A 23,335-nucleotide genomic window follows, 5' to 3' on the forward strand; every position below is an offset into this window, starting at 1 on the left:
CCAGGCGACCATGAACAACTGAAAGGTATTTGCTCACGAGAGCATGTTTTCTCCAAGCTAATGAAAATAAAGTGTCAAGATCCCAGAAAAATCTGATGGAAATATGGTCGGAAGCATGGGTGCGCGAAGGAAACAGTGAAATCAGCTGCAAGTGAAAAAAAAGGAGCAGAGTGCGAACGGTAAAGAGTCCACAGGGAAGCAAAACCTTACATGTCAAAGCCGGGTCATAACAGAAAGCTGTGAATTGGATATGAAACAAAGAACAACCACACCAAATGTCTTCACAAAAGGAAGCTCTCTTCCCATTGTGCACCTTGAATGAATATGAACCTCAAGATTTTTCCTATCTTTTGGAGATCCGCCTTCGTTGACGAGAACCACATGGTCCCACAACCTTTTAGTTCTCTGATCCATTTCCTTTTACTTGAATTTTGCTCTAATCACCCTCCACTATAAGCAACTGTGATTTATCATAGATTTAAATAGTGATTTACCAAATGGTGATAAAAGATATGATGCCAAGTCTTCCCAGGTTGAAAGGACTTCTGACTACATCCCGAGCTATCATGTATCTTCTTTGCTCATCTAAATAACCCAAAAGCAATGACATTGGATGGTTTACTTGAAAGAATAAAACTCTTCAATAAAATATCCTACTTAAATAGGGTGTGAAATCTTTCCCTTCATAGTGGAGTGTGGTGGGTTCACAACTATAATGGATGTATGAAAATTTTTCAGTTGTATGTGGTAGAGTTGCAACTATCAATAATTTTTTACTTTTCCATGATTGGATCTGCTGCATATTGTAATTGCTTGTTCCATTGTTATTGAGTTGTACCATGCACTTGTAGCAATATGCACTTTGTATTGTGACCTTGTATCAAGTTATATCTTTTGTTTATGAGAAGCATTAGTTTAAACTTTCTTGGACAAGTAGCACTCTGGAGAAATATGAAAATGACATGTTAGAAGGGCATTTTTGTCCAAAAATATTTATAAAATTTTAGCTGTTTATTTAATTTTTCAATAAATATTTCGTAAATATGTTTTTGATAAAATGTCCTCAACATGTGTCATTTCTTATTCGGGTCGTACATTTTCAAGAATATTAAAACTAATGGTTTTCATAAAACGGAAGAGTTAATTTGATTAAGGTCATAGTGCACATTGCTGCAATTAGAAATGTGGTGCAGTTTGGTGAAAATATGAAAACATAAGGGTGATGTAATTTTGTTGAATAAAAATATTTTTTTGAAAGAAATTGAATAAAAGAATTTAAAAGAGACAGATTAGTATAAGTTCCTTGATTAACAGGTTGATTGCAGTTCTACCCATTATTTTGGCATTGAAGTGTATGATATTTTACCTGGATGGGGTTTATTTTACTCATCTAAATTTTCATCTTCCCAGGGTAAATGCTCTCTCTCTTTTTAGCTAGTGCACATGTCTGGATGTGCACTTGCTGAGATCCTTTTCCATGTTTCTAGTGCAGTAACCATTCTTCTAAAATCTCCATTTTTGTTATTGTGTTCGCCTCACTTTTCTTTATTCCTGCTTTGAGCAAAGTCATCTTGAATTATTATGACAACTTATGATTTATTTCAGGAAACTAAATTATGTAAGACAAGTGGCTTTAGAACTTCTAAGCTACTTAATGCTAGGGAGTTGGATGGCGATCTTATTGCTTGCAATAGAGGGAAGCGTAACTTCAAGGAGGAGTTCTGGAAAATACAAGCATCTAAACCTGTGGTATGTTTAGGAAAGGGTTACAATACGGAAGCCGCTGTTACCTTACTTTTGTTTGTCGCTTCATCTGTTAGGCCCTTGCACGTAAATAATGGATTGTACTTTTGGTTGCTTTTGTTTTCTTGCATTTATGTATTTACATATGCTATGATTATGCGTTGATGGCTTCTTTTGGTTCTGCATGGCAAAGAAGTTCTTAAATAAAAAGCTTGGCCTTTAGTTACTGGAGTACAAGCTTGTTGGCAGTAGGAGCAAGTCCAGTTTTTTATAGCCTGTTTTCCCATGGAAGAGCTAGAGTTGAAGATTTTCCTAATTTTCCGTGTCTATGAAAAATATTTCTTTTGAAGATATTGTGGAAGTATATTATGATCATAGTGCATTTAAGGAAAGAAATTTCTTTGAAAATTAGATACCTATGTCTATATAAAGGAAATAATATTTAGATATCTATATCTATATAAAGAAAATAATATCTATTAGAGAGATATAAGAAGTGGCAGTTTGTTGTAGTTACAAGCAATATAAATTTATGAATTAATTCCAAAGAATATCTATATCTATATAAAGGAAATAATATTTAGATATCTATATCTATATAAAGAAAATAATATCTATTAGAGAGATATAAGAAGTGGCAGTTTGTTGTAGTTACAAGCAATATAAATTTATGAATTAATTTCCAAAGAATTTGTCTTCTTTGCCTATCAATGCAATTTTGAATCAATTTATCATTTAAAAAATAATTAATTGGTTACAAAAGACATTATTTAATTGGTTGGATTTCTAATTCTTATATACTTATTTTATATTAAATTATATATTTTGTTAATATCTCAAGAAAATGTACTGTAGTTTTTTTTGTTTTAGTTAATTTCGAGTTTAAGTTTAAGAGATTATTGTGAAGTTTATTTAATTAGTTTAATTTTAAAATAATTATTAGAACAAATACCAAATTTAATTCCTGAAGTAACTGATGTCATATTTTGATTCTAATTATGTTTTTTGTTACAAAAAATTTCAAATTTCTGCATGATTCAAAATCATTAACGCTATTAAAAAGAGTCTTGGTTGAAAACTAAAAGAAAACAGCTCATAACTTGTTCTATTTCTGCCCTGACTCTCTTTTTCATCTTTCTTGCTCATCTCACCTCTAGTCTCTTCTTCCTCCTTTGTCACACAATCCTGATTCTCTCCCTCTTCCATCATATTTCACTTTCTCTCCCTATTAAATGTTGAGTGACAAACACAGAGAGAAGAGAGAATAGATTAGCACAAACAGAAGAGAGAATAGATTTCCTAAATAAATTAAAAATTGTAATTATATGAAGTGTAAAACAACTATGCTATTTGGAATTTATTACTATATTATTTAAGAGTATTATTATTATAATTTTAGTAACGTAGAATTTTTATTCTTATTAGCGTTTTCCCATTTCTATCTGATTAGTATTCCTAATATTATTTGTATTAGTTTCTCATTCTCATTAGAATTAATATTCCTAATTTTATTAATTTACTATTTCTTATTTTACTTTTATATAAGAAAGGTTATTTAGAGATTATATAAATAGCTTATAACATTTGGTCTTCTTATGCAAAGCTGATGAGGAGACCTGTTTCCACTTGTTATTGGGCTGCCCTGTCACTTACAACATTTGGTCTGCTGTTCTGAGGCTTATCGGGGTGGATTGGGTTATGGCTAGTAGTGTAAGTAGTGAACTTTGGGCATGGGAGGGGTTGTGTAAAGAAAAGGGGAGGCATTTATTTCTTATTCCACTTACTATTTTTTGGATAATTTGGAAAGAAAGAAATGTTAAAACTTTTGAGGGGGTAGAGACTAACTTTGGTAACATTAGAGATAAATAGATATACACTTTTAGATCTATTTTGTTGGGTCATGATATTAAAGATATTGATGATATGAGTGCGGTCATCAATCAATATATAGATTTGTAATTATTTTGTATATGGGCGGTATTCCCTTGGTACCTTGTGCGTAATAATACTTCACTTTTATTTTTTTTAAAAAAAATAGCTTATAATTTCACTTATTGGATCATTGAAATTATTCAATAATATTTCGGAAGTTTCTCAAATTTCTAGTTGCATGATGTCATTAAACTCTTTAAGTGTGATGCTTAAAAGTTCTTAAATGTGATATCTAAGAAACTAAGTGTGATGTCTAAGTTTTTTTTATCCTCTAATCCCTGATTGGAGAAATCAAATCTGTTTATCTTACATCTATTTGGTATCAAATTAAAAGAATCCTACATCCAAATTCTCCAAACGCTACGCCCAAACTCATTTGTAAAAATTGCCAAAAAAGAATCCAAAAGCCCCTAAAACAGCCACTGGCCAGATGTGGTTGACACTGTCACCATTACTAGCTCTAGAAAGTCCCAATCGGCTGATGCCCGAAGCCCTGCCATGAAACTCCACCAAAAACTGCCACACTTGTCGACGCAAGCTCCCATAATCGCTGCGTCTTGCAATCCGGACTTCTACAAAGCCGTGTGCTACACCGGCCTCCTATCTGAGGCCAATACCTCTGATTGAGCTGACTGCCAAATGGTCACCTCTGTTCTGTGACCAAAAATCGGTGCTTAGACCCCAAGCATGCGCACACATAAGCGGGCCTTTCATATCGTTTTTTGTTTTGATTTTTTTGATTGGGTTTGACAAGAATTGGTTCACCTAGATCAGCTTATCCTCTCTTAGACTGGTTTTCGACAGTTCAAAAGGAGGTACTTTTGTCTACTCTTCTTATTTTGAAACCTGTTTCCGCAAAGTGTGTGATTGAAAAAATTTAAAGGGGAATCGTGAGGAAAGGAATGAGTAATGACTCGAGGATGATAGAATTGATTAGTCCTTCTTAACTGTAGTTAAGTAAGATAATGCGGTTAATGTAGAGAAAGATCAAAAGTATTCTCCAATTTTCAAACTGTAGCATGCTGTGCAAACAAATATAAGAAACTCGTCATTCATGAAGAGTGTTGCTGAAATATTATTTCAAGATCTACTGTTGAACGACTCAATATTTGAACGCCAACTGCGTCCCCACCGTATATACTAGTATGGACGAATGAGTCGAGCATTTTGGTAACTTTAACATAAAAAACTCGTCTCTGATCTTCATGGCAACTGTAGTGATTCAATCTTGTTTCATGTAGTTCATATGATGTTCGCATATATTTTTCTGGGTCATCCTTGACTTCGTAATCGAAAGGCTCAGTATGATGAAATTATGAACACTTATAGTTTTATGCATAGCATAAAAGATATAATTTTAAAGTCTTTGATTACAGAAGAGATGGATAAATATAAACATCCAAAAGCACCTACAGTCAATGGAAAAGATAAAAAGGAGGTGCTTGTCGAGGTTGAGAAGCGAGATGAACTGTCATGTCTTCCTACGAGTAAACATATTAAGGTTATTCAAGATTTCACTACCTATGTAGAGTCCTGTAGATGATCAATGCAAGGAGGAACCTAAGCCAATACTTGGGACTAATGATGTTCAACTTAAGGATGAAGTTGAACCGCAAGTTGTTCAATATGTTGACTTCATACTCGTAAATGTTTACTTGTTCCTTCATGTTTACTGCTGAAGAGAATTACCAAGCAAAATGTTTGCTGAAAAGCTCAAATATCAAGATTTTACATTATTTGCAAGTTCAAAACTCATGGAAGAGTTTTTTTTCAACCAAGGGAGAATGATGTAGAACGGGCTAGCACTATATTCCTTAAATAAATAAAAAATTATAATCATATTAATTGTAAAACAATACTGGTTAGGAATCTATTATTATATTATTTAGGAGTATTGTTATAGTTTTGATAGCTTAGTATTTTTGTTCTTAATAGCATTTTTCTATTTGTATTAGGATTAGTATTTCTAGTATTATTAGTATTACTTTTTTATTCTATTTAAAAAAAGTTGCTTAAAAATTATTATAAATAACTTATAATTTCACTTATTGGATAATTGAGATTTATTCAATAATATTTTGAGACTTTCTTAATTTTCTGGTTTTATGATGCAAACAAAGCCTTAACTGTGATACTTAAGATTTTTTAGATGTGATGTCTAAGAAATCCAAGGTGTGATGTTTAAGTTTTCTTTAACCCTAAATCTATAATTGGACAAATCAACCCTATTTGGCTTGCATCAGTTGACAACTTGCATTTGTTTTAATTTCTTGAGGGTGGCTTATCCTCATTCAAATTGTAACTTCTCTTTCTATCTGTAATAAACTTGTTTTTATAAAAAAATTGTTTTTAATAGATGCAACAAAAATCTTTATTTATTTTCTCTTATCATGAGCAAGTCTGCATAAATGACTGCTTATAAACTTTTAACATGTTATATTGTCAGGTTTGGAAATATCGTGGGACAGATAAATTGGGTGATGGTGCTTTACAGCGCACAAGAATTGATGTTCAAACACCACAGGGTCAAATTGAAAAAAAAGTTCTCTTGTCTGGCAGTAGAAATGGCTCCTTGAGGTACAAATGAAGTTGCAACCTGATGTTTTTGTATGATTGCTGCTATACCTTTTAAATTTTTTTGTATATTTAAGGCTTTGCAGAATTAGCCGCACCTTTTATATGGCATGAATATGTTAGTTCCATGAAATGTTATTTTTATGTAAAATAACATTTACTTACATGGCACAACATGGTCTTCAAATTACTTGAGAATTCCATTTCCTTCAAAGTCTCTTTTTTTTTTTTTTCAGCGGGGGGGGGGGGGGAGGGTGGATAGGAAAAGGATATATTTATTAGGAAAGAAAAGGATTTATTTATTAGGAAAGAAAAAGAATGGGAATAGAAGAGCATTGGGTATGCTTACTAATAAAGAGAGAAAAGAAGATAGAAAAGAGAAGAAAGGAGTAAAAAGGGTCAAAATTTATATTAAGACAGCACCTCAATTCGTTTGCCGTGCACCTCAACCTACAAAAGGGGCCACATAAAATAATTCCATTCCAAATTGTGTGTATAGAGTTAACATAATGATTAAAAGTTTTGGCATTTCGTTCTATCTGCAAAACCCAGCAACCAGGAAAAAGTCTTTCTCCAAAGCACTTATGCTCTTTATCCTTCAACAAACCCCTCAAAATGGGCTTATAGAAAAAACACCTCAATATTGGGTGGGAACACCCAACTCTGTTCAAAGACGTTAAACAACTTACTCCAACTTTATGTTGCCACCTCACATTGCAAACACAAGTAACTATTACTTTATAAGCCCCACATAAATGTTAGGAAATAGCTCTATTCGGACTATAACTATTAGTCTATGGTTATAATTGGTTTGAGCTAAGGTTTGCCTTTAATTGAACTCAACATAGAGAAAGAGAAAGAACCTAAAAGCAGTAAGACCTGTTTGAAGAGCAAGAAGTAGAGAAAATGAGCTCTATTGGGGTTTGTTTGATTGGGTTTTTTTTTCCTCTTCTTCTCGTCATCTCTTAAAAATTTTTGCTGATTGTTTTAGGGGAAGAAGATAGAAAAGATTCAAGATTAAAAACCCTCCAAATTCAACTCTCTTAAAAGAAGGGAACAACTCATTCCAAAATTATTTCCACCTTGCATTGCAAGAACAAGTAACTATTAGTCTTCGAGTCCCTAGAGCACATCACATAAATTTTAGGAGAAATAGCTCTATTTGGAAGTCATTTTTGAAGCAAGCAATCAGTGTTCATCCTATGGTCCTAATAAAGACTTTGAACTTGAGGGAGTTCTCATTTTCCAAAGAGCTTTTTTAAGAAGGGTTGGGCATTGGTTTTGTATTCAGAATTGAGCTTAATTAAGAGGGCCCCATGGCATTGGAGGTGTATGCTCTTGTTGGCCCTTTTTAAAGAGAGTTGGTAAAACTAAATTTGTAAAAGTAGTTGAAAAAGAGATTTGTAAGAGCATGAACTGCCAAAGTAAAATGACCATGTTTGCTTATAGAAATTAGGTAAAGGATTCAAGCAAGGTGATTTAAGACCAATAAATCGAGGCTGTCATTCAAGTGAATTGAAAAAATGAATATTCCAACTAACAGGAAAACCTTGTTCAATGAGGGACGAGACCTTCACGATATAAGGGGAGTCTGTTAGAATTCCTGTTGGCATGGCTGAGTTGAGAAGGTTATAAAGGATTTTCGTTAATCGGATGTGGCTGAGGGAGTCGCAGAGATCACTTGGTTAGTTGGGATGTATGTTTCTAGTCTATAAGGATGGTGGCATTGGCATTGGGAGCTTGGTCCAAGAATTTCATAAAAGGTTGTGGTGTTTCCCTCTGGAGCCATTTTCTTCGTGGCATAGAAGAGCAAAATTGTGCTTCTATGAAATGGGTGGGATTCTAGAGTTGGTTATGGTATCACTTAAAGAAGTCATTGGGAGTCTATTACTTAGGATTAACACTAATGGTGCCCTTCAAATTCAGAGCACAATATTTTGTTCAAAAATGCTAATTTTGCGGGGTTATTTGGCTGGAATGGAACTATAAGCACCACTTTGGACTGGCTCAAGTGGTTTGGGATAGAATGGTTTGTTTGTTTTCCTTTGGGCTAAGCTCACTGTTCTTTTTCAGGATGCTTTCATCTTCTCCGCATAGGGTTTGGGTGTCTATCCTGTTCTAATGATTCTGTTTAGTTCTATTGTTTTTTGGTGTATTTTTGGAGGATTTATTATCCTCTTTTCTTTGTCCTTTTCTTTGAGAGGCTGGATTTTCTTATCCTCTAACTCTTTACTAACACCTTTTTTTAATAAGAACAGGAGATCCATGTAAAGTTGAGGAAGACTAGGTATCCTCCAGGTCTCTTGTCTTTAATTGAAGCAAATGGCAAAAAGAAGAGTGTAGCTGGGGTTTGAACAAGGGTTTCATTGAGTCATATTTGCTCTCTCCTTGGTGTCCCATCCTCCAGTTAAGACCATACTTGATCCTAAGCAATGCCAAAAGCCTGCAGCTTAAGAAGAAAGGATCATTTGGGCACTAAGCCTATATTTTTGGGACAACATATTCATGATCTCTAAGCGCCCTTTTCCTCTTGCTCATTTTGGGAAAGGAACATGGAGTCTTCAGGAATTAACGTATTATGTTCACTTCTCCCCTTTTTTCTTCATTATTTAATGGGTTCTTGGCCACTTTGTGTTTGGTCTTGTTTTTCTTGGGAGGATACCTTACCTTTTTGCCTTATATCTCTTCCTACATTGATATAATTTCTTTTCCTTAAAAGAAAAAAAAAACATTTACTCACATGGGACATTTACTTAAACATGCATTTCCTGTACATTCTTAGGAACTGGTTTGTGGACATTTTTCTTAGTTGTAATAATCTGCTTCCATCGCATAAGAAATAAAATGAAAAAATTGGCATATTGTGCCAGCATCTCTTGCTCTCTCTATATGGTCTTTCTTTTCTCAAGTTCCATTGTGATTTTATATATGAGCATGCATTTTCATTTTTTAATCTTTCTCATACTGTTTAGCTCCACTGCCCTGCAAGTTTGTTCCAATCTGTTGTTGGTATGGTGCTCTCTACGGGTTTATATAACATTCAACTGTTAGGTTTTTCACACAAGCTCTTGTTTTCCAAAGTTTGATGCTCTTGCAGTTTATTTGAAGCTCGAAAAGCTGGACAACTTTTGGATAATGGAATAAAGTACAGTCCAGATTGTGTATGGCCTATCATGACAAAAGATAAAATTGGGAATGATAAACTTCCTGGGAACATTTGGAGACCTATAGAAGCATCGGTTCAAATTCCATCAAACATATCTTGCATAAAGTGTCCTGGAAAGCACACTCGTCCAACTGATGATTGTTCTGGCATCCGCAATGCATTGTATCCTTCTTCCAATTTTAATCTTGATAAGCTTTACAAATCTATGGAATTCTTTTCTTAAGAATTATTACTTTTCCCTTTAATTGAAATTCTTAAACCCATTTCTGTATTTAGGTCTAGGAATTAATATGTTTAAATCAGTAAATGATTTTTGTCTCTTCTAATAAGAAAAGAAAGAGATTTATATCAAGACAATATGAGAAAATGAATGTTTCTGAACAACTTTATAGTGTTCTTATGTTATGCAATTTTGCTAAGGTTTTTGAAGAGATTTGAATTCTCCTTTTATAACTTGCCAGCTTTTCTTGTTATTTAATAATCAACGTAATGGAGCTTGTTGGCACAGACTTATTACTCTATCATTCTTTATGCCCATTATTTAGACATATGATACGATCTTTGTTTCTTAAATAATCGAAGAAATTTCTCTAAAAAAATTATAATAGAGGAAACAGGTTGCCTTTGTTGGAAGCAAGTATTTTTCACTTTTCACTTTTCATGTACATATATGTGATGAATTTTGTAAGCATGTTCATATGCATGTGTATATATGCATATCATCTGTGTGTGTATTTTAATGCGTTTTTAAGATTATGTATAAATAATTGAGAACAGTGTGTATCTGTGGGTATATTGGTACTCGAGAATAAATAGAAAACAGCCTTAGGAAATTCTGAAACAACTTTTTACTAATTTCAGATTGTTGCAATGTCATATTCTAAGTCATTTTTCATTTTCAGCAACCACATGTTTTTCCGCTGTATTCTCATTTCTATATGCGTTATATATGTGTTTATACATATACATGTATATGGTATGCACATAACCATAGATATATACATATATACTTACATATAAATATACAAACATATATGAATATATATGTATATATATGTGTTTGTAGGAAATAAAAAGTTGAAAATATTTATGGAGTGGTCTTTTTATGCTTGCAATATCTTGACATAAGAAAACAGGATAACTACACTCGGATCAGGAAGCTCTGGTGGATCTGTTTTCCTTTTCAATCTTGAAGCCTTAGACTTTAACTCTGTTATTTCAATGAGACGAAGGTTGCATAGGACTGCTTCTTTAAATTGCACCGTTTGGACTGCAGATTACAATTTTAATGCCAGTCAAGCAGTGATTGGCAAGTTCTTCTTTATTTTCTGTTTTATGTAAGATTTCTGTATGTTATTTAAAGTACATGTCGCCTGAGTTTGCTAATGTTGACTAAGGTAGTTTCTCAAGTTGATACCTTGATTTTTCTACTCTTTAAGGTCCAACTAGTAGTCAACATGCAAATTTACCCAGGCTAGAGCAGTTGCTTCCTGTGTCTACTCTTAAGCTCTTGTGAAATAAAGATATGGGTTATTTTTTGAAGTTTCATGTACCTGATTTTTGGTGTTTCTCATTGTAGTTGAGTGAAGGAGTCAAAATTTGGGCCTTATGGATAGTGGATCCAATACAATTTGCCTAACTCATTATAAATTGATTAGCAGTTAATTCTATTTTGTTTCTTTTTACACATCTTTTTGCTTCCTGCCAATGTTTCTTGTTTTGAAGCTTCAACAAGCCAAAATTTACTACTAGACCTATAGTAATTCCAGAGTTAAAAAGCCCAAAGAAATTGAGTTAGCTTATTTTTACTTCAGTTTGTTAATCACATACTGTCATTGCAGCTTGATCAAATTATTTATTCAACATCAAGAAAAAGAACCAGAGATTGGTGTCCTCTTGGCTTTGATTTATGCAGTTTTTGATGCTCAGATGTTCAATTGTTTTTGTTTGTTATAGGAACCAATCTAGGGGCTGCCTTGGTGAATTTGGAGACAGGAACAGCATCATGGGTGCTTCGTAGCAAAAGTGATATTTTGTCACAACAATTTGACCAGTCAGTAAGTATTATGTAATCTGAACTTCTCTAGATACCATGAAGATACTCAATTATCTTATTTGCCTATGAATTAATGGATTAGACATAGGCTGAGTACCTATCTATGTTTTGCTCTATGAAGAAGTCGAAGTGATGCCGAGCAACAAAGTCCACAACTGTATAGGTTCAAATTTCCCAATACTTATGTTTATGGTTCTAGAAAGCAAACAGGACTGGGTGGTAGGCATGCTGCAGACTCTAAACTGGTGATGATGTATTGCAGCCGGAAATAATATGGTCAGGTATTGCTGCAGATGGATCTGAAAACTGGGAAATTTTCTTCCTTTATTTCAGAGCTGGACAGATGAATTCATCTTTCTGCAACTTGAGAGGTCATGAAACTAGTAGATCTATTATCATTGCAAAGCTTTCTTAAAGGGTGCCGACCAGAAGTCAAAACATATTTGCTTAATTAGCTGTTTGATTAATTGAATCTTGAAAAGAGCTCCCTTAATCTTTTGAAGTAATATAACGAGTTTCATTTAGTTTGCAACGTTATCTAAGAGTGACATAACATTCTAAAAAATTTTACTTGACACGTGAGGTAATAGTGCCTCAGAATATTATATCATACAAAATTCATATCTTAGGTTATCATGCGAAAAGCTAATGGTATAATTTGTTTTTAGCTTGGTATAGTTTGTTTTTAGCTAGGATATACATGTAAACCATATAGATTCAAGCCCATGCACGCGTATATTCATTTATACACATACAAACACATTTTAGGTCTTCTTAAGAGGGTTCCTTGAGAAAGGGTCCTTCTACCTTTAGAGTTTGGATTTAGGAAACTCAAAATCCTTCTACTTAGCTTTTATTCAATCAAGCATGTGAGTTCATATGAAAAGCAACTTAAACTACTAGAGTTACCTTCCTTGTGTTGGAAGAAACCAACTTCCACATCTAAAGGAAAAAAGAAACTATTTCATTAGAAACTCAAATCAACCCCCATATCTATGGAAAAACAGAAACTATTACATAAGAGATTGTCTAGAAATTATCTATAACTTAACCAAAAAAGCAGGAAGGCTAATCTCCTCAGTTTCTTTTTAGCCCATACATTCAATTCTTACTACTGGCCAACTAAATAAGGGCTTAAAACTTTCTAACACCAATTGTCCTCCTAACAATAGGTCCAGGTTTTTGGAAAACTTTTCCAAAGTGTAACAACTCACAAATCCCTGCCGCCATAGATATGAATTCTGCTTCTCTGCTTGATCTAGCCACAACATTCTGCTTGTTATTGGTTTTTTTACTCTAGACAGGTGACTCTCAACCATCCTGATAGGTTTCGGTCTTCTTTAGCCAGTAAAGCAGCAATGGTGACTACGACATTGTTATTGTTGAAGGGTTTGGTGCCAAAGTCGCTAAAGGGCCAGTCTTGTCGCCCGGTAGGGCGGTGGAAATGGTAAGCCGAAATAGAAGATTTCTAGTCATTGAGAGTAAGACCTTTAATGTGGCTTGTAAGGTGAAGAAAATGGAAGAAATAAGGGTAAGTGAGGACGGGAGGAGATTTCGAGTTTCAATCTCATTATGGGAGAATGAAGTTAATTGGTTATCGAGGGCATTATAGGAGTTCTATTGGAGCAAAAGAGGGGAAACATGAGGACTGAACAAGAAGGAAAGAAATCACAACTTGTAGGTTCGCGATGGGTAGGAACAGGAAGGAGAGATTAAGGGGAGGCAGTGAGATGTGTTTTTACACCGAAGGGAGTGCAGGCTAGCGGATTGTGGAAAATGGTGTGTTCGATCTGGCGGGGGGAAGATGTGAAGCACTGGGCAGGGTTGGGAAGGCTGAAGCAGCCGCTCGAAAACAAATGAAAAAAGATGTGGAAGGCAGAGAAATGCCGTTAGAAAATCTTTGTTGTCTGATTTGTAGTTGGCGATGCGGTTAGTTCTGGGAGTGAGGAGAAAGATGAGTTGCGTGGAATGGACAGAGGGTAATGCAAGGCAGGATTTTTTAGTGGAGCAGATGAGATCCGGATACGAAATTGGGTGGAGCAGTTTGTAAGATTCAAAAGCAGAAGGGGTAACACGCAAGTGAAGAGGGTTGTTTCACTAATAACCAAAACACATGAGAGGTGTGCCATAACATGGCGAGCCCAACTCAAAGAAAGAAGGTGCGCCGACTAGGAAATATAAATGGGCTGAAAAGGAAAAATGGATAGAAGGGGCTGAGCTGGGTAAGTGGATTACAAAAAAGGGTTTGGGCCTAAAATGGATTTGGTCACCTATGACCCAGAGATGAAACTCGCCATCTGTGACCTGTAGTGGTGGGCAAAGGGTTTCGCGTCAGGTGACGCCGAAAAGGAGGTAAAAAATGAAGCAGTTGATGGGGAGCATGAAAGAGGTGACGGGTTGACTAGTGAAGGAAGATTTAATGATTGAGAAATGGAAATTTTGAAGGAGGATGGAGGAGTAGACAATGAATATGATAGAGGAAGATAGGGTGCATGGGTAGTGTGTGTAGTGGATGAGGAGGCAACAGAAGGGTCTTATCAAAGCCTAGCAGTGGTCCTGGTGGAGAATGATGAAGTCAGGATTACCCTAATGAGAGAGAATGGCGTTGTGGTTCCTGAGATAGTAGGTATTGATGTTGTGGTGCAAAGACAAGAAAGGATGGTGGAGGAGAAGTAGGGGAGAGGATTTGGGATTTGAGTGAAGAGCAGAATTCTACATGGGTTATGTAGAACATTCAGAAGATTAACACCATGCTTGAGGTTACCTTTGACTGGTTAGAGGAACAGGCAATGGAGTTATTTAATGAAATAGAGAGAAGAATGAGGGAGAAGAAGAGAAGTGGAAATATACATATCAAAGCCAAAAATAAACAAAGAGTGGAGACCTAGAGAACTGAGAAGGTTACAATTTAATATTAACTATGACAACGAAAGGAAAGGAAGCAAGGAAATGAGGAGGGGGTTAGGAAGTGGCTTGAATTATGTTTGGCCGAGTTATTTCATAGAATGTAAAACAAATAAACAACCATAGAAGGAGACAAATTATTAGAGGGTGCATGAGCAGGGGAATCCTGATGTTATTTGCCTACAGAATGAGCAGGGGAAACCTGATGTTATTTGCCTACAGAAATCCAAGATGGAGATATGCTTAGATGGGGTTATCAGGAGTTTTTGGAAGACGAAGGAGATTGGGTGGAGAGATTTGCTTTTTGCGTGATAACCTATGGAAGGACTTATCCTTGAGACACAAGGAGGTTATGTTGAGTAAATGTTCTATTTTGTGCCTTTTTTGGAGACTGTAGAAATGGATGGAAATGGATATTCACTAAAATCTATTGCAAAAGGAAAGACAATGAGAGAGCTTTTATGTGGAAGGACTTGAAGACGTGCAAACAAAAGTGGGACTGGCTGTAGGTAGTGGGAGGAAATTTTAATATGGTTTTAAATAGACAGAAAAGGACCGGTGAGCACTTTTCAAGGATTTGTGCTAAAGGGGACTTTGGATATACTTTATTTAATGGATTTGACTCTTATTGGAGGTAAATGGATTTGGCCTAATCAAAGACTCAACGCGATGTGCTCAAGAATAGAAAAATTTCTGATGTTAGTAACGTGCCGTTTACAACCAACAACCATTTGTCAAAAGCTATTATAGAAGTCCATATCCGATCATTTTCCTATTTGCCTAGTTTGTAATGGGATTAAACGGGGTCCTGTGCTATTTAAATTTGAGAAAAAGTGGTTAAAAGTGAATGAATTCAGCGATAAGGTTAATCATTGGTGGATATAGACCACAATAAGAGGTAAGGTAAGTTACAGAGTTGCTCAAAAGATGAAGGCTGTAAAAATTGAAGTCAAAACGAGGTGCAAGGAGGAGGAAAGAAAGGAATGTATGCATTTTTAGTCTTTACTATAGGATATTGAGACAATTGAATGGAGAGACAGTGAAGGAGATGTGTCCATTGAAGACTTGGTCTGTAGGGAAGCTCTCAAGTTTGAACTAGCGAATAATATACATATAAAGGAAATTTCGTGCAAGTTGGAAAGAGGGAAGGAGTTATGTGCAAGTTGGATATGGAGAAGGCGTATGATTATATTAATTGATGGTTTGTTGATTATATGTTGGGGAGAATGGGTTTTGGAGACTAGTGGAGAAAGTGGATTAAATCTTGTATTAGTACATCTTTTGCAATCTAGGTGAATGAGAGTCCATCTTTTTTAAAAAAAAAAAAACTTCTAGAGATCTCTTACAAGGTTATCCATTATTATTTTTAGTTTTCATCGTTGTGGTGGAAGCATTGAATAAGTTGTTCTTGAGAGTTAGGGAGTTGGAGTTGTTTAGAGGTTTGAAAGTGGACAGAGATGATCCCATGGAGGTAACATCTATTTTTTGTAGACAATATTTCAATGCTCTCTGAACTGGAGAGAGGGCAATGCTCAACCTCATATACGTTTTATTGAGTTTTCAAGAGGTATCACTATGGTCAATAGATGCTATCTTTGTAAATCTGATGTGGAAACATGCAAACACCTGCTCTTTTGCTGCTCCTTCTCTCAATCTCTCTGGTCGTTGGTTTTAAACATCATGAATTTATCTTGGGTTACTGCCAGCTTTGTCAAAGATGAACTTTTTGCCTAGGAAGGCCTGTGCCGGATATAAAATTATTTCTTTGATTATCTTTTGGATTATTTGGAAAGAAAGGAACAGCAGAACTTTTGAGGGTAAAGAATTGGATTTTATTACTATTAAGGATAAATGGTTGCACCTTTTTGAGTCTGTTATTCTTGGCCATAACCTTGATAGTATTGTTGATTTTGTTTTTATTGTAAATACTCTTATTGATCTGTAAATCTTTTGTACATGAGTGGCATTCCCTTGTTGCCTTATTTTAATACATTTTCTTACTTTTATCTAAAAAAAAAATATTAACCTAACCAATTCTGAGTTGGTGAGACTGGATGATTGGAGAGAAGATATATGGTTAGCAAGAGCATTGGGATGTAAAAAGGTGGAATTACCGATCAAGTATCTGGAATTACCTTTTTGGAAGGTAAACTACAAAGATGATAGGACGTGATATTTAGTGGTGGAGTGGTTTGAAAGAACATTTTGGCAGATTAGAAGAGAAACTTATAACAAAAAAAGGGGAGATTGAAAGAGGAGAAACACTCTTGCTAACCATATTATGCAATTATAGTCAACGACTATTCTCTATGCAAAAGGGAGGCAAAATCTTATAGTTATATTATGCTTTGGTGCTTGTTCGCGCACAAGTTATGGACAATGGCCTACGGATTATTGGGGATTAGCTAGGCAATAGCTGGCTCAGTAAGAGCTAAGATCTGAGCATAGAAAAGCATTAGTAATGGGAGGAAACATGTGGATCTCATTTTCCTTGAGATTTTATGGATAGTGTGGAAGGAGAGAAACAAGAGTGTTTGATGAGGGTGGAAGAGGATTTTATTAGAATTAGAGATAGATGGCTCCGGTTTTTTTTTTGTTATGGGGCATCCTATTCTTTCTTATAAGAAGTTTGGGAATTTTATTGATATAATAACTGACTTGTAAATATTTTTGTACATGGGTGACACTATACTTTCAACTTTTTCTTTTTTTAAAAAAAGATGTGTTGGCAGACCCATAACAAAGAAACCTTGAGAAGGTTTAAAAAAAATACAGAATGAGAGGGAAAAAATGTAAGATTGAGAATTTGAAAGTGGAAGATATAAAGTTAGTTGGGATGTCTCTTGCAAGTCCAAGAGCTTGGAAGTGTTAGGAATTGGGAATTTGGTGCTTCACTTGGAAATCAAATTCTTTGTGACACAGAGTGATTAGAAGTATCCATGGGAGTGGTAGGGACAAATGGGCAGCCCCAACAAGAAAATTCATATTCTACCACAGTCCTTGGAAAGTCATCTCCCAAGCACTTCCATTGTTCCTTTCCTTACCCGACTCCAGGTAGGAGATGGATCTAAAGTGAGATTCTGGGAAGACAGAGTGGGAGAATGACTTTAGCCACAGAAGTTTTCCAATTGTTTAATCTTTCTTCTAAACATAATGCTTTGGTCTCTAAACTTATTGTGAGCAGTGTGAGGAGCATAGTCTGGAATTTTTTTTTAATTTTTATTTTTATATATTTCACCTGCAGTCTATCAAACATGGAGATCACTCGAATGCAAAACCTTTTGGCCCTATAATCAGTTCATCTTTCTTCTCTTCTTGACACCAGAATTTGGTTCTTGGATCCGTTGGGGGCATACACTTATAAATTTTCTTTCATTACCTCTTTAACCACCACAAACCTAAAAGATTTCATATTTCCAAAGTGCTCTAGAAAGTTTTTGTTCCATCAAAGGTAAATTTATTTACATGGACAACCATGCATCAAAGGCTCAATACTAATAAGATACTACAAATCCAACACCCACACTACGCAGTGTATCCAGAATTTGCATTATCTGCTTTGAAAGAGGACAAACACACTCCCATTTATTTCTCGTTGCCAAATTGCTCGGAGGATTTGGACGAAAATGTTGAATCTCTTTGGCATTTATTAAGTGGGTCACACTCCAATAGTTGAGAGCTTTTTAGGTGTGTACATCAAAGGTGATGGGGTAAGAAAGGAAGCGAAAGCTTTGTACCGAGGGGCTGTCTATGCTGGTCTATGGACCATGTGTCTCGGAAGAAACCAAATAAAATTTTGACAACTGACGTTCATCATTCGATGAGCTATGGGAGAGAGTGACTTTTTTTGGCATCTTTATGAGTAAAGAAGAACGGAAAATTCACAAACCTAGATACATCCAATATCCGTTGAATGGGAAGCATATATTTTTGGCCATTAAGATCTTACATTCTTCATGTGTTATATCCACCTCCTTATAATTTCTTTTGCTCACTACTATATATTGTTACATTTGGAGGATGTCTTACTCATCTCTCATTGTATTTTTCTCCTCTTATCTTAATAAATTTTCTGTGTATTATTAAAAAATACATAGAAATTAAAAACAATGGCTATTAAGAAATAAAGGTTTTGATACCATTTGTCAAGAACTTGATCCATAGATTCTTGATTAATACAAAAACCCATAAGCTTAGACCTGCCCACTGTGATATCCTGTTCTCTTTCTCTCTCTCTCTTTATCTATTTATCTATTTATCTATCTATCTAAATTCTAACCCGTGCTCAACCGTTGCGGCCGACCAAAACCCTAACACATGAGCTCGTATGGTCGAAGGTATCTTTACTTAGAGGGAAAATTCCTTCGATTTATGCAGCGAAGGAAAGAAGGTTGAAGGGTTATGGATTATGGAGAATGGGAGAGGATCCCGAAGGTCGATCTCTTGGACAAGGAGGAGTATGCATGGTTTCTCGATGTGTTAGATGATTTTTGGTGGATGTGTAGACTGGGCACATGGGTGAAACATTTGGTGAAGAGAAACTATGAGTTATGGTTTTCTTATGGATAAAACCGACGAGGGGAATACCTAACTCTGACTGTTCAAGGAGATAGGAGGGTGAAGAGGATTTTTTTTCTAGGAGGTTTGTAGGGGAAAGGGTGGTGGAAGTTATTGGTGTCAGCATATGAACTGGTAGACAAACCAATCAAACCGTCTTAAGGGCTCGGAAGCTGGAGAAAGGAAGAAATCGGAACAACCAAAGGAAAAGGTGGACCAAATGATTTTTCCTTGGAAAGCTTCTTTCCACTGTCCTCATTGTAATGTCCCGATCAACGCCAATATAGTGATGGAGTTTGCGAGGGCAAGATGATGTACGCGGCGTCGGTACATGCTGTTGAGGGTAATGCGATTCGGGTAGGGCAGAGACAATCTTAATCTTGTTGGGTTGACCTGAATAGTCAATACGGTCCACGAATTGGGCGTACAGCTAGTGCCTCAAACGACAATTCCAAACGTCGTTTTGGTAAAAGAGGTGAGAAGCCTAAGGCTCTCATCGTGTTGGGCCGTTCTCATATTGATAAAAAAGATGGGCAGAGAGAAAAGAAAAGGTATTCTTGGAGAGAAAAAGGGAAATGGAAAATGAAGAATGATGTTAGCGGGGGCCTTTCTGTTTGCCCGGATCTAAATGGTGCTGTCTACTCGACCCGGGGAGAGACATTTGGCTCTAAGGAGGAGGATTTCTTTTTTCCTAGGGACTCGACAGATATTAAAGAAAAGGGAAGTGAGAAATTAGGGCTTAACGAAGAAGCAGATGTGGAAATTGAGAAAAAGGAGTCTGGCATTCAGTGTCTGGCGTTGAGAGATAGAGAAGAAGAAGACATCTATTCAGTTTTATCCTATTTGTTTATAGGTAGATGGGATTCAGTGGGGACTTGTTCCTTTTCGGCTTGACAACAAATGACTGAGAAAGGATATTTTCCTCAGTTTGGTGGAAAATGCTTGGAAAAATTGTAGTGTTCAGGGTTGTGCCAGTTTCAAATTTGCTTACAAGCTTAGGCACTTGAAAAGTGTCACTAAAGTTTGGGCTAAAGAGGACGTGATGAAAGAAAAAAGTGGCTTTGAAAATATCTTGGCGGAGATAAGCTCTTTGGATTCTAAAGAGGATGGTATCGGGCTGAATGGAGAGGAAAAGAGTATGAGGGGTAGATTAAAGATTCAACTTGCCTCTTATTTAAAGGAGGAACTGATGTAGAGATAGAAATTAAGAGAAAAGTGGCTAGAGGAAGGGGACCGTAACACAAAGTACTTCCACGCTTTGGCCTCTCACCGATGCAGAACTAATTTCATAGAGGAGATTATTACACCTAACAAGAAAATTGGGAGGAATTTTGACCTGCGAGAGGCTGCAAAAGAGCATTTTACAAATCTGTATTTGGAACCCCATGTTTGTTGGTCGAAACTGGACGACTTGCCTTTTCTCAGTATCTTTGCAGAGAGCAGACAGCACCTGGAAGAAGAATTTACAGCTGATGAGATTCTTTAGAGGCTAAAATCCTGTGATGGTAACAAAACACCAGGTCCCAATGGTTTTTGCATGAGTTTTTTACAAAGTTTCTGGTCTTTGCTAAAAGAAGATATCTTGGCTGTTTTTAATGATCTGCACAAAAAGTGTAAGTTTGTTAAATCTCTAAATACTACATTTATAACCCTTATAGCCAAGAAAGGTAGCATATGTGAATTTAAAGATTTTAGCCCTATTAGGTTGGTTGTCTGTTTGTACAAGCTAATTGCTAAGGTGTTGGCTACAAGATCAGTTAAAATGTTGGGAGAAATTATTGGTTATTGTCAACATGCTTTCATTGGTGGTAAGCAAATCCTTAATGTTTTGACTGCTAATGAAACGGTTGATGAGTAATAACAAGGATGGGTTGGTGTGCAAAATTGATCTGGAAAAAGTATATGATCATGTGAATTGGTACTTTGTGGATTACATGCTTTGAAGGATGGGTTTTGGCCAAAAACGGAGAGATTGGATGAAAGCGTGTATCACCACCACGTCTTTCGCTGTTTTGGTTAATGGAGGCCCTTCAATTTTTTTCAAGGCTTCTAGAGGTTTTAGACAAGGTGATCCTCTTTCCCCTCTCTTGTTTATTGTTGTGATGGAGGCTTTCAACGGGTTACTTAACAGGGCACATGAGCAACAATTAATTAGGGGTGTGTCGGTTGGGAGAAGAGGGACTGTCACTGAAGTTTTCCACTTATTTTTTGCTGACGATACTCTTATTTTCTGTCAATCGGATTTGAGAAGCATTCTGCACTTGAGATGTGTGCTTTTGTGTTTCCAGGCTGTGTCCAGTGGCAAGACTTGGTGGTAGTGGAGATGTTGGTTCTTTTGCTGTGATTATGGGGTGCAAAGAGGTAAAATTTCTGCTCAAGTACCTTGGCCTTCCACTTGTTGCTAAGTATAAAGATCAATTATCTTGGGAACCGGTGATAGAATTTTTTGAAAGAAGATTTGCGGGGTGGAAGAGGAATTTTCTTTCTAAAGAGGGGAGATACACTTTAATTAAAAGCACGATGGCTAATCTCCCTATCTACTTCCTATCGTTGATCACTATACCCGTTAAGATCGCAAAAAGATTGGAATTAATACAATGTAAATTCTTTTGAGGTGATAATGATGAGGAGAGAAAATACCATCTTGTAAAGTGAGAAGATGTAAAAGAACCTATCAATTTTGGGGGGCCTTGGAATTAGGTCCATGGTCAAGATGAATATTGCTTTACAAGGAAAATGGTTGTGGAGGTACTTGACAGAAGTTAATAGCTTATGGAGAAAGATTGTATATGCTAGATGGGGCAAGTACATGGATAGGAAAGAAGACTACAGAATTCCTGCCACACATGGAAAAGGTTGGTGGAGAAGAATTCTGATGCAATGGGTCAATTTCCAGCATTGTATAACTTGGAAACTGGGGAGAGGAAATAGGATCATTTTCTGGGAAGACGATTGGATTGGGGATGGCTGCCTCTGCAGATGGTTCTCCTGAATTTTCAGCATTGCCTTGTCTAAACAGATGGTAGTTGAGGAAGTTTATCGAGTTGTTAATGGCAATATTGTTTGGGAGATTAATGTATGCAGAAATTTGAATGACTTGGAGGTTCAAGAGTTTGAGGATTTGTTGTTGTTATTGGCAGAGCTGTCTGTTTCTAATTCTGATGATTGGGCTGTGTGGAAGTTTGAAAAGAAAGATATTTTTTCTGTCAAGTCATATTATCATCATTTTAATAGAAAAGAGAATGTTTTGAGATGTAACTTTCCTGCCAAGCAAATTTGGAAAACTAAGGCTCCGCCCTGCATTTTATTTTTTGCTTGAGAGGCTTGTTGGGAGGATTTTAACTATTGACAAGCTGAGAAGTAGGGAAGGGTGCTCATTAATGGTTGTTATTGCTGTTTAAATCCTGAGGAAACTTGTAACCATCTCCTTTTGTGGTCTCCGATTGCTCATAGTCTTTGGAGCTTGGTTTATGGCCTTTTGGGTGTGGATTGGGTTATGGCTGGGTCCGTAGAGGGTGAAATCTGGGCATGGGATGGTTTATATGTAAAAAATAAGATTTCTTGATACCTCTGTCTGTTTTCTGGATCATTTGGAAGGAAAGGAACAGTAGAACTTTTGATAATGTTGAGAGTAGTATTTTTAAGATAAAAGATAGGTGGCTTTATTATTTTGGATGTATTTTGCTTGGTCATGATATTATCAGTGATATAGGTTTTGGGAATGTTATTGACATGTTAACATGATTGTAAATCTTTTGTAAATGGGTGGTACCCTTTTTTTGGTACTTTGTCAATATATACTATACATTTTTATCTAAAAAAAAAAATTCCTGATTAACACAACAATGAGAAGAACAAAGGAAGAAGAAGATTAAAGTAAATTTAGAGAAGCGAAGAAAGATGGCAGAAGAATTTGCGGAGAAAGATGGTTGAAATTTCATTTTGTTGGTTCTTTCATGATTGATTCATTGGAAAACTAAAGCAGTGAGATTGTGTACTCATTGATTAATGGCCAATATGCACCTAATCCATGACTAAGATATAAGAATTGGGTAGCACAGTAAACCAACAAATACAGTACAGAGTCCTTGCCTTTTCTGAGTCATTGTCCTTCCATTCATAATGATGTTTTTGACAATGTTTTTAGGACGTTCCTGCTCCATCGAAGGTCAAGGTTTTTGTTTGCGCTACTCTTTTAGATCGGTCGAATACCAATTATTGGCTCCAAGCTTGCCGGTTGAATCGTGCCTTTGATTTGGGTTTTTTTTTCCTATGTTGTGATTGGGCCTCGAAACTTCGCTTCTGACTTTTTGACATTCTAGTGTTGCTTGTCTTCTCCTTGTCATGGGTTTGCTGCATCTGCTATTTGTGCTTTTGGCAAGAGGAAAGAGTGTAAAGGCTTT

At 36.0% G+C, this 23,335-nt stretch overlaps 1 protein-coding gene across 1 annotated transcript in view; it reads left to right on the top strand.

Moving 5' to 3' along the window:
- Positions 1 to 23,335, top strand: part of LOC110817679 (Transducin/WD40 repeat-like superfamily protein) — a 36,900-nt gene that overhangs the window by 7,820 nt on the left and 5,745 nt on the right. The window contains exons 3-7 of the mRNA XM_088213681.1: positions 1,606 to 1,749; positions 6,122 to 6,252; positions 9,347 to 9,577; positions 10,552 to 10,724; positions 11,372 to 11,472. Of these exons, the coding sequence (XP_088069807.1) occupies positions 1,606 to 1,749; positions 6,122 to 6,252; positions 9,347 to 9,577; positions 10,552 to 10,724; positions 11,372 to 11,472 (780 nt within the window). The remainder of the gene's footprint in view (positions 1 to 1,605; positions 1,750 to 6,121; positions 6,253 to 9,346; positions 9,578 to 10,551; positions 10,725 to 11,371; positions 11,473 to 23,335) is intronic.

Source organism: Carica papaya, chromosome 2 (assembly GCF_054855325.1).
Source record: "Carica papaya isolate Zhongbai chromosome 2, ASM5485532v1, whole genome shotgun sequence".
NCBI lineage: Eukaryota > Viridiplantae > Streptophyta > Magnoliopsida > Brassicales > Caricaceae > Carica > Carica papaya.